The sequence below is a fragment of the Choristoneura fumiferana genome, chromosome 17 (genome assembly GCF_025370935.1).
Source record: "Choristoneura fumiferana chromosome 17, NRCan_CFum_1, whole genome shotgun sequence".
In the NCBI taxonomy this organism is placed as follows: Eukaryota; Metazoa; Arthropoda; class Insecta; order Lepidoptera; family Tortricidae; genus Choristoneura; species Choristoneura fumiferana.
In genome coordinates, this window is record NC_133488.1 from 2,307,226 (window position 1) to 2,318,693 (window position 11,468).

Consider the following 11,468-nt stretch of genomic DNA (forward strand, 5'->3'; position numbering starts at 1 on the left):
AACTTCAATTTTCGAATTTCGTAGTAGCCCAGGCAAAGTGGCATCAAAATGAAGAGGCCTTTACTTAGCAGTGGGTGGATGTGGACTGATTTGATTGATACATTGCTGGGTAGGTATACCTTCGACCTTCTCGCAGCTATAGTATATCACAACAATAAACAATATTCAAACAAATTTATGTACAGTCGAGTTCATAAACTTGTGAGCAAAAATTAGATCAAACATATCTGAACTCGACTCTATTCTTAACGGCTAGAAGCGTGTTCAGATATTTCTGATCAAACTTTTGCTCACAAGTTTATTAACTCGACTGTACCTACACCATCCTTGTACGCATCTTCTCCAGTGAACCGGATTTAACAAAAAAAAAAATGTTTCGGACAAAAATTACGGTATGACTAGCGAAGAGTATGCGAACTTTGACGCTATCGTGTATGCCGCCCATATTTTAAATATGCTCATGTGCGAAAATGAGGTGGCAGGGCGCGTCATTTTAGATTGGACAAGCTCTACATTAATGAGTTTGTTCGATTGTACCTTGACCGTTTTTCTAAACTTATGGATTAAGAGAAGTTTCCCTGCCGGCCGCGCGACCGCGTTAGGTATTCGCTTGGGATATTGCTGTCTTTATCGCCCGTGACATAAGCGCTCGCAGCCCCCCCCCCATGCCTTCCGCAACGACGTCCTTAATTTATATCGAGATAGCTGTAGGCTTTTCAAGATTTGGGCGGTTGAATGTTGGGTTTCGTTGTCCTCATATTATACGAAAAGTATAGCACAGAAATCAATGATATTTTACAATCAAGATATTCATTATATTTTCTATGCCTGTGGTTATTTGTGGTTATTAATCTGTAATTCTCGTGCAAAGTTGACATCTTTTTTTTTTCGACCTTTGAGCTCCTGTAATTCTGATATTACACATTTATATGAAAACCTGAGAAACCACAGGCATAGATAATTACGTCTAGTCCTTGCTTACAAAATTTCATCTATTTCTGTTGCCTAGTTTTCAAATGAGACCGGAGGCCGTATTGCCTAACGTTTCTGATGCACGCGATTGCAATCAAATGACAGATTTCGCATACAAAAACTGTCATTTGATTGCGGTCGCGAGCGTCAGAAACGTTAGGCAATACAGCCTCGGGACTACGTTTGTATGGAGAATGGAACGAAGAGACTTCTCTTAAGCCGGTCAAACTCAATTTTATAACGTGATACAAATAGCAATCGTAACAGCTGCCAACCGCCGTCTGACATTATCGTACTCGTTACTTCGCGCATGCTCTCTCGAGATAACCCTGATCTAGCTCTGGTACAGCCAGCCGATGATAATTGTGCTTTTTCTGGATTAAACCTCTTAGCTTATCGTACAGTCGGTGCCCAACATAAGTATACACTTTTCTATGCAACTAATATGAAAAAGTGGATACGTAAGTTAGGGCATCGACTGTACCTCTAGTTACACCAAGTCCTTTCCTTCAAATAAAAAAAAACTATCATTTCTTTAAGAAAACTTTTTATGTAAGAAAAGTGTTTCCCGTTTTTTTTTTGAACTTTTAATGTGGCAACATTAAGTACCAGAGACTACCGGGATTTGCTCTCACACAACAAGTCCTCAGTACCTGGGCGACCGAGCTTTTCTCGGGCTGAAACTCGATAATAAGCGTTTTCCCAGAGATAAGACCAAGCTATGTAGATCGATTTGTCATCCCCGAAAACCCCTACATACTATATATACAAGAATTGCTCGTTTAAAGGTATGAGATAGATACAAACACAAAATCTCCATTTTCGCGTAGATGATATGGCGGCGCAAAAAAGTAAGGGACTAGGTAGTATTGCAGTCCTTAGGCTGAAGGGTTAAACTGTCAAATACACATCAAATCATTTCGATTCTGATTGGGTGAATATTTTTGTCACGGTGGATGCAGGAAGGAGCAGTGGACGTCCATTCGGACGGCTGACAATAATCGGTTGAAAGGAGAAATTGACTAAGCGACCTTTTTGTGAAAATTTTGAAATATAGCTCAAACGACAGAGAAAAATTTACTGATTCCGAACATGTATATAACTCACTATCTTAAAAAAATGTCGCTTAGTCAATTCCTCCTTTCAACCGTCGATATGATGATGATGGTGATGGTGAACCTTTTTTACTCACGAAGCCAAAATGTCAATTGCTGTTTAAATACCTTTACTGCTCACCTGGTTTTTGTTAACCACAAATTGTATTCTTAATGACATCATACCGTGGTCAATGGTCGTCATCACAGCATATGTACATATAGAACAGGTAAATCCCTGAATAAAAATAACTGGCTAAGTCGGGCTCGTTTAATGGTGTTCCGTACAAATTCAGAAATAAGAAAAAAAAATCTGTTTATTTCACTGAATTACAAAAATCTGATTCTAATCTTAGTTTTTAAAGATTTTAACGAATCTAATTATCGTTTTTACATCTAACTAGGTAATTAATGAAATGACATTAACTGTAGGATACACCTACTAATCAGAAAGGCTGTTTATCAGCATTTTTTCATAAGTGTTTATCAATTGCTTTCCAGTTTTGTTTTGCATTGAGTCATATGGAACTCTTATGAAAAAAATAGTTTTGTACCTACTTATTCTTCTTCTCTTTTAAAATATGGCTTTTCTGTCCTAATTACCTACTTATTATTATTTATTGAGGGTTGTCTTCCGCTTTCGTAGTTACTCTCTTACTTAGTTAAGCTTAGATATTTGGTTATTTAGTCTTGTTGAGAGCTGACCAGATATTGTCACTATTTGTACTCTAATTGCTTATAGTAATTTATTTATCATCTTTTCATATTGGGTACCTACCTAAATTGGATTTACTAGATAACTTTTTGCAGGTGGTAGGACATTGTGTAAGGTCCGCCCGGATTGCTACCACCATCTTGCTCGCTAATCCTGCCGTGAAGCAGCAGTTCTTGACTGTGTTTCGGCGTGGAGAGTAAGACAGCCGGTGAAACTACTAGCACGTGAGGTATCCCATCTTAGGCCTCTAGGTTGGCAACGCGTCTGCAAGACCCCTGGTGTTGCAGATGTTTATGGGCGGTGGTGATCCCTTACCATCAGGAGACCCACTCGTGACTGAGAAATTGGACACTTTTTATAACATTTCCAAAAATATTTATCGATACAAAAAAAACAGAGTTCAAATCTATTGTCGAGAAGACATTAATATCTAAGTCGTTTTATAAAATTAATATAATTATTATAATTATCAACGACAGGGATGATGAGTATCTACTGTGGTAAAAATGTAGTTGTGTTAAATACTTGTGAGGTAAGTCGTTAAATAAAGTTGTAAATCTGGTTAAAATAAAAAAAATACCTCAATAAGATTCTTACCAGGTTCTTTTCATCTGAGGGTTTTCCGAACCGGTGAAATTTTTTGTCATTCATAGGTGCATGTTACTAGAGCCGAAATCAAATAAAGAAATTTGACTTTGACTTTGACTTTATGATTATATTGTAATAGAATGTAAACTGCGTCGAAATATCGGTAGTTCATTAAAGGTAATAAATAACTAACCATGGTCAAGTTCCATAACAAATATGTCTAGTTAGATAAATAAAAACACCATAATGTCAGACTATTATATCTTTGTTCTATCCCAGCACTAATATTATAAATGCGAAAGCTTGTGAGTCTGTTTGTTTGTTAATTCATCACGTCTAAACCATTGAACCGATTTAGATGAAATTCGCTACTTAAGTATACAGATACTTTGAAGTTTGAGTCCCGGAGAAGGACATATGATAGTTTTAATCACGGAAAATGGCATAGTTCCCGCGGAATAGCGTTAACTAATCCTACGCGGACGGAGTCGCAGATAACGACTAGTTCGTTAATAAACAGGTTGTAAGTATTCAAGTAAGTTGTTTTGCAACTTTCGACCTAGGCATTCTAGTTCAGTTATGCATGTGATACTAAAATTGCTAAATTATTGACGTGCTAAATAAAATAAAATAAAAAACCTTTATTAAATAAAATGCTATATGCGTGTTACATCTATATAAATAATAACCTAACCAACAAAAAGATCAATATCTCAAAAACGGCTGAACCGATTTTGATAAAACATATCTAAGAACCATCGCTAGAAAACCTGCTATCAAATTAAAAAACCGCATTCAAATCGGTTCACTCGCTTAAGAGCTACGGTGCCACTGACAGACAGACACACACACACAGACACACATAGCGGTCAAACTTAAAACACCCCTCTTTTTGCGTCGGGGATTAAAAATCGTAAAATGTGTTGCTAAGCGCAAAACTCGGGAACAACTGGTCCGATTTCGCTAATTATTTTTTTGGTGTGTTCGTTACTGCCAGGAGAAGGTTTTTATGGAAGAAAATACAGAAAAAATACATCGGGGGCGAAGCCGCGTGCAACAGTTATTCTAGTTATGTCCACTCGCACTTGTTGCTAACTGTACTTCCCAGTACTTGAACTGTCTAGTTTTGTACGATTCAGTCGTTGCGCTACTAGACACAGTGGTGCATCAAAATGTCTGTGCTGAGTTGTTTAGTTATTTGTTTATTGTTTACATTTGTTTATAGTAAAGAGTGCTACTGGAATTCAAGGAACCCTTACAGTTATTTTTCGACAAAAACACCGTATGATGCCGTTAGAGGGGATTTAAGAGATGAAATTCCTTTGGAAGGTAAGAAATTGTAATAGTTTTAAATAAGTGGTTCGACTTACAGAGTCGGGAACAATCTGGTTGATTACGGTCTTTTCGAGAGATATTTGAGATATTTTTTTTAAATTGTTTACTAGTTGTGTAAATGTTTTGTTTCATGCTTAGTTTATTACTTTAAAGCTGAATGAAATATTTGAGGGCTTTTCAGGCCTACTTCGATGGTTTTGAAAAACGTTTGTGCACAAGAATTAGCTTTATGGTAATTTATTTAACCTCAAATCTTATATGTATTGCCTGTGTGAGTAACACTCTTAGAGCTGGTGCTGCACCTTGACGCAAACCAGACATTCCTTAAATTATAATTTTAATGTATTGGTTATAGATTGATTTATTTATGAATTTATATTTATTCATTCCTATTTGGTAAAATAGGGGTATAATTTTATCATTTTTTTTTCATAAAATGTGTTTCTTATTTTCGGATTTTAGGTTTGTTATACAGTGTGCTAGAAAATCAGATGCGGATATTTTGAGGATCGATTATTTCCATCTTTGTTAATTAGTTTCAATTAAATTAAATAAAAAAAAATGTTAATGCAAGGTGATTATTTTTGGAAGGAATGGTATTTTTGTATGAAAAAAAAAATATTACCACACAGTACTTAAATAATTTATGTGTATAATTGATTCTTAGGTTATTAATAACATATACCCTGAAAATATCCGCACCTAATTTTCTAGCACCTATATACCAGTCATTTTATGTACAAAACACGCGTCACTATCTTTATTATTGCTAATCATATCTTTCAAAATACGAACAGACTCTTGAAAACAGATATACACTTTCGTAATCAGCATACATAAAAATAAAATACGATTGAACGTTTAAGTATAATGGAGCCGCTGCCAATCTCTTTAAACGTCTATGCAAAACTAGATGTTGCCAGCAACTTCGGCTACGTCTGCGCAAACCTTGTATTTATCTTTCTGGGATAAAACTTAGAACATACTAATCAAGGATAGTGCAATGCAAAGGGTTCCGTGACAAAATGGAACTCAAATAGGACTATTAGCAACAGGTGTCTGTCAGAAAATTTTCTTCAAATACCACTGGACTTCGGTTGCGAATCGGACTGCTTCAGCATAATGTCGAAGCATTTCTAACACCCCAGCACCGACATTTTTCTTATTTTGCAGTGATGCATTTTAGTCTTTCGTTCTTGCAATTTTTTGACTGAACTAAACTAATTGTACTAGAAAAGATATGTGTACCATGGGGTCGGGGTACTTTGACCCAATGAAGGGTAACTTGGCCCCATTTAAGTTTGGCCCATATCAAAACCACAATATAAAGGGTCTAATAATAACACTAAAGTTTAGGAGGTCAGCTTAAACTAGCCATTAGGCAATGTGTCTTAATTTCAATGCAATAATTAGACCTGGAACGAGTTAATTTCAATGGACAAAGTTACCCTTCAGTGCTTAAGTAACCCAATCTTACTGTACCTATCTGTTTTCTGTGACATCTTGTGCATTTTTAGAACGTGTGTCACTTTTCCAGGGTGCAGTCCGACCAGTCTGTGGGCTATTGTGAGGCATGGGACTCGCCACCCTATGGCCACCGATGGGGCAGGTATGAAGACTGCCATGACACTGAAAGAAGCCATCATTGATAACTTTTACGCGGGTCGCGGGGAAATGTGTGCTCAGGTAAGTCCCCCATTGGCGTGTATTGGATCAATTCCAGGGTACCTTTATTTTTTACCCGACTGCGAAAAAGGAGGGTTATGTGTTTGACGCGTATGTATGTAAGTATGTATGTATGTCTATTATCATGTCCTCTCGTAACTACTCAACGGCTTAACCGATTTTGGTAAATGATACGTCATTGGATTCGTTTTAATGACGCGAGAGACACGGGGTACATTTAATTCTTAAAAAATCAAAATGGCGGATTTTTGCCGACAAATTGTAAGTTTTCAAAAAATGTTTTTTATTCGTACCTATTAAGTGGGGTATCAAATAAAAGCTAATAATTAGCCCATTCTAAAAATATATAGGTTATAACCGTTTTAATATAACAATTTTCACATAAAAGTGTGAAATAAAACAATAAATTAATAAAATCAAAAACCCGACTGCCTTAAAAATACTAAAAAGAAGAAAACAAGCCTACTGGGCTACAACTTTGTTAAGTAGCAAACTTAAAGTTCAACAGTCGGGACCCATTCAAATCGTGACGGTGAAAAATTCTTACCCAATGGGTCCCGACTGTTGAACTTTAAGTTAGCTACTTAACAAAGTTCTAGCCCACTAGGCTTGTTTTCTTCTTTTTAGTACTTTTTAAGGCAGTCGGGTTTTTGATTTTTTAAATTTATTGTTTTATTTATCAAATAGCTGGTAAAGGATGAGGGTCACCTGATGGTAAGTGACCACCGCCATCCTTGGACACTTACAGCATTATTAGGACTGCGGGTGCGTTGCCCGCCTAAAGTGGTGGCTAGAGGAGGGGGGAGGGGGTAAAAGGGGGAGGGGAGTTGGGCCTCCGGACCTTCCACTCACCATACGAAACACAGTAGCCAAACTACTATTTCACGCGGGTATTCTGTGGGAGTGTGGTACTAACCCGGGCGAGCCGCCCCATTCGTACTGCAGCCAGTAGTGGTTACAATAAGGCTCCACATGTTAAACCGGCACCTCTAGTTTGTGCCTGTTCAATGCACGCCACAGAGTACCTCAAGCGCCAATGCCCTGGAACCAATGTTCCTGGGGGTAAAAGGGGTAAAATTGTGTGTCGTTCGGGGTAATGAAGAGATGCTATGGACACCGTGGGCACAAGCGCGACGAAAGAACCGGATTGCACTTGTCTTCAGGGGCGAATTCCAAAAAAAGTTGTCATTGCTCTAGTCTACTTAGTGAGTCTAGCGCAGTCTTCCCAAAGTGAGCGATACGCCCCCTTGTGGGCGCTGGAGGCCTAGAGGGGGGCGGTAAGGGGCCCGGAAAATCTTCAACTTTGTGCCTGTACTCGTATTAGGCAAGACTAATATGTTATTGAGATTTATAAAGTGAAAAAAATGGGGGGGGCGCTACAATATAATTGATTTTCAAATTGGGCGCACCTGTTGGGTGTTTAATGCAACATCAATGAAAACAACGAGGTAAGTTTTGGGAATTCCCACGGGAATTTTTGTTTAACGATTCTAACGTGAAAAATTGGATCAAAAACAAACATGCCAATTTTATGACCAAGCCCAGCGATTATTATTTTGCGATTTCATCCCTATCCCGTGGGAATATCGGAATAACTTGTGCAAGGTTCACCCGGATTGCTACCACCATCTTGCTCGCTAAACCTGCCGTGAAGCAGCAGTGCTGGCACTGTTGTGTTTCGGCGTGGAGAGTAAGACAGCCGGTGAAATTACTGGCACGTGAGGTATCCCATCCTTGGCCTTTAGGTTGGCAACGCGTCTGCAATACCCCTGGTGTTGCAGATGTTTATGGGCGGTGGTGATCTCTTACCATCAGGAGACCCACTTGCTCGTTTGCCATCCAGTCGAATAAAAAAAAATGTACAAAAATATTTTCTTCTAGGACATCGCGAACCTCGCTAATTGGACTTGGGATGACAGCATGGACAGTACCTGGACGTACCTCACCAAGGAAGGACACCAGGAGCTGCTGCTCCTGGGCCAGAGGGTCCGAGAGCGGTTCTCCCCACTGCTGGGCTCGCTGGATACCTTCCAGTTCAGATCTACGGACACGCAGAGGACTAGGGAAAGCGCTAGGGCGTTTGTGGAGGGACTGGAGAATTCCAAGTTTACTATCGAAGAGCCCATTCCTGATGGACAATATGATATTATAAGGGTAAGGATTCCAATAGGTTTTTTTTAACCCCCGACGCAAAAAGTGGGGTGTTATTAGTTTCAACGCTATGTGTGTCTGTGCGTCTGTCTGTGGCACCGTAGCTCCTAAACGGATGAACCGATTTAAATACGGTTTTTATTTATTTGAAACCAGGTTTTCTAGCAATGGTTCTTAACATGATTTATCAAAATCGGTTCAGCCGTTTTTGCGATATTGACTGTTGAAGTGACAATGTTTGGGGTTTACCGACTTTTTGTTGGTTAGGTTATTGTTTAAAATTGTAGCAATTTCGGTGGTATTATAATCTTAGGCGGTTTCAGATAGTAAATCATTTTATTAAAAATTCAACTGACCATAATTCTACCCTACCCTACCCCTACTACTGTTATTTTGCAGCCTTACCGATCATGCGAAAAATACATACAACTCAACAAAACAACCCACGATATTGCCTTGGAAAAGTTTCGCTCGACGAAGGATTACCAACAGGTAACTAAAACTACTAAGTTGCTAAGTAATAAAATAAACAAATATAGAGAAAACCTTTTTTTAGATTGACTTTCTCGACCGTTTCTAATGTACAATCATAAGAGCCTTTGCACACTGCGGTTATTAATAGTACATTGTGTCTTAAGGGCGGTAAATAAGGAATTACGAACGAGAGTCTGTTAATGAGTCGATGTTCGTAATTCTAGTACCGCCGTGCGACATACAATGTTTTTTATCACATTTGCGAGTAAAACTTTATATTTGTAAAAGAAAAAATATAATTCTTCCAAATATTGGCGATACCTTAGGCTGTGCTCTTGGCAGCGCCGCCCTCTACCTCCCCCTGCCGCAGCATGCGCCGCAACGTGCGTATGCATTTAGACCATGGAGTCCTGCAGCAGGAGCACGCGCACGCGGCACGGCGCAGCGCCATCAGTACGGGCACTGACTCATTTACTGACCTTGGGCTTCATGACAAGAAAATGTGTACGCGAAATGACTCATTTACCGACCACGGGTTTCATGACAAGCACATTAAAGTCGTGGGTTTTATTTGGGAGGTTGCACCAAGGTAGCCTGCATGTTTCGACACTGTTTACGAGCAAGTGTGATGAAAAAGCTACTTAATAACTTGCAATGTATATTTATGTTTGTATGTGTGGGTCAAATTTTGCAAGTTAAATTTGGCCCACTTCTAGTAGTCGGATTTTCCTGAAATTAGGCATGATATCGGATCGGATAATGTGAAAACGCTCTAAGACTACTTTTATGACACCCGCTGGAAGAGATGGGTGTATCATGGCACTTAGTCAAACATTTAGTGTTAGATTTTTTGGCATTTGAATAAAAATATATTTTGACTTTGACTAGATATAATATTTTCAGATGCTCACAGGCGTTCGCCAGCGTGTAGGCCTACCAGACCTGACGCACCAGAATGTGACTGGTCTGTACGACCTGTGTCGATACTACAGGGCCTACGCCGTCGACAGGAGAAATGCCTGGTGTTCAGTATTCGGAAACGAAGATTTGAAAGTCTTAGAGTTCATTGAAGACCTATCGGATCAATATGAGTACCCTATCCGCTTTTATTTTATTACCTAAACCATCATATTACAACTATTTTAATATCGCTGACAAATTTGAGAAATTTCGCTGTCCTAGAAACTTGAATTTGAAGTTCAAACGAGCGTGCGGGTCACCTGATGGTAAGCGATCACCGCCACCCATGGACACCTACAGCATAATTAGGACTGCGGGTGCGTTGCCGGCCTAAAGGGGAATAGAGGAGGGGGAAGGGGGAGGGGGTAAAAGGGGGAGGGGAGTTGGGCCTTTGTTGGGAGTGTGTGATAGCTCTTTACCACAACCAATAAGAAGAGTTTGAAAATCTTAATTTTATATTTCTCTCTCACTCTCTCTCTTTCTATGAAGGTATGTTTATCCGTTGCCTAATAGGTACTCAGAACACAATTTTTGCTTACTTTGTGACTTGGTTAATTGCTGTCAACTGTCCCGTGAAATTTACTATGTTTCTTATTTTATTATGTCAGTAATCATTCAAAATGACTTGCGCTGTAGAGATGGGCTCTGCTAACACTGAATATTCATATCATACCTCTTCATCATCATCCCAGCCTATATTCGTCCCACTGCTGGGCACAGGCCTCCTCTCAGAATGGGCAGTGCGGATTGGGAGCTTCACACACTCCATATCATAGCTAGATTCCTAAAAATGTTGTACGAAACCCTAATTTAATTTCGAACTTAACTTTATTTTTATAATTTCAGCTGTGGCTACTCTTCACCATATGGAGCAAAACTGGGTGCTATTCCTCTCAGAAACTTGTACGAGAATCTAGAAGCTTCCGTCAACGGCTCTCATAGAATAACTGGTTATTTTACTCACGACACAATGATAGAGATGATCGTGACAGCTCTTGGACTATACCATGACTATCCCGCTATCAACAGTTTGGAAATGAACCGGGATAGAAAATGGCGGACTAGTTTGCTGGCGCCGTTCGCTACCAATTTAATGGTAGTTCTAAACAAGTTAGTGTCCTGCTAATATTATACACGGTGTAACATGAGGATACCGAATAGTTTTAACAGCGTATAAAATAAGCTGACGTTCACATGTAAACATTGATACCTAGTGACAGAACTGAACTTGACTTTCGACTGAAGTCGACTTAGATGCGGCGGGCTCGCTACGTCACAATCATGTAGGTGTTTTAATGGAGATTTCATTACTTACAACTTTTAAAAAAAAAAACGTAAATATCTCAAAAACCAAGCTGAATCCAGCAAACATTAGTCGTCATATTTAACCGACGAAAAATAGTACATTACTGCAGAGGCCATGAAGTAAGGGATTGATGGACGAGTTCGGGGTAGGATAAAGCGAGTCCAGCAATCCCTGTTCTGGCCGAAGT

General features: G+C 39.2%; 1 protein-coding gene across 2 annotated transcripts; it reads left to right on the plus strand.

The window, feature by feature from the left end:
• Positions 1-4,512: 4,512 nt before the first annotated feature.
• LOC141436850 (multiple inositol polyphosphate phosphatase 1-like) lies at positions 4,513-11,108 on the plus strand. 2 transcript variants are annotated; one of them, XM_074099926.1, is made up of 6 exons: positions 4,513-4,698; positions 6,242-6,390; positions 8,272-8,544; positions 8,941-9,033; positions 9,919-10,106; positions 10,822-11,108. In XM_074099926.1, the coding sequence occupies exons 1-6, from the start codon at positions 4,542-4,544 to the stop codon at positions 11,099-11,101; spliced, it is 1,140 nt and encodes a 379-aa protein (XP_073956027.1). In that variant the 5' UTR covers positions 4,513-4,541; the 3' UTR covers positions 11,102-11,108. The 2 variants fall into 2 exon arrangements, with proteins under 2 accessions (XP_073956027.1, XP_073956028.1); XM_074099927.1 differs by lacking the exon at positions 4,513-4,698 and adding an exon at positions 4,768-4,936.
• The last annotated feature ends 360 nt before the right edge of the window (positions 11,109-11,468 follow it).

What these genes read in the sequence shown, in the direction of transcription:
- LOC141436850 (XM_074099926.1), top strand. Translation starts at nt 4,542, where the DNA reads ATGTCTGTGCTGAGTTGTTTAGTTATTTGTTTATTGTTTACATTTGTT. An exon ending in AGATGAAATTCCTTTGGAAG is followed by an intron (nt 4,699 to 6,241) that starts GTAAGAAATTGT and finishes TCACTTTTCCAG; the next exon opens with GGTGCAGTCCGACCAGTCTG. An exon ending in GCGGGGAAATGTGTGCTCAG is followed by an intron (nt 6,391 to 8,271) that starts GTAAGTCCCCCA and finishes ATTTTCTTCTAG; the next exon opens with GACATCGCGAACCTCGCTAA.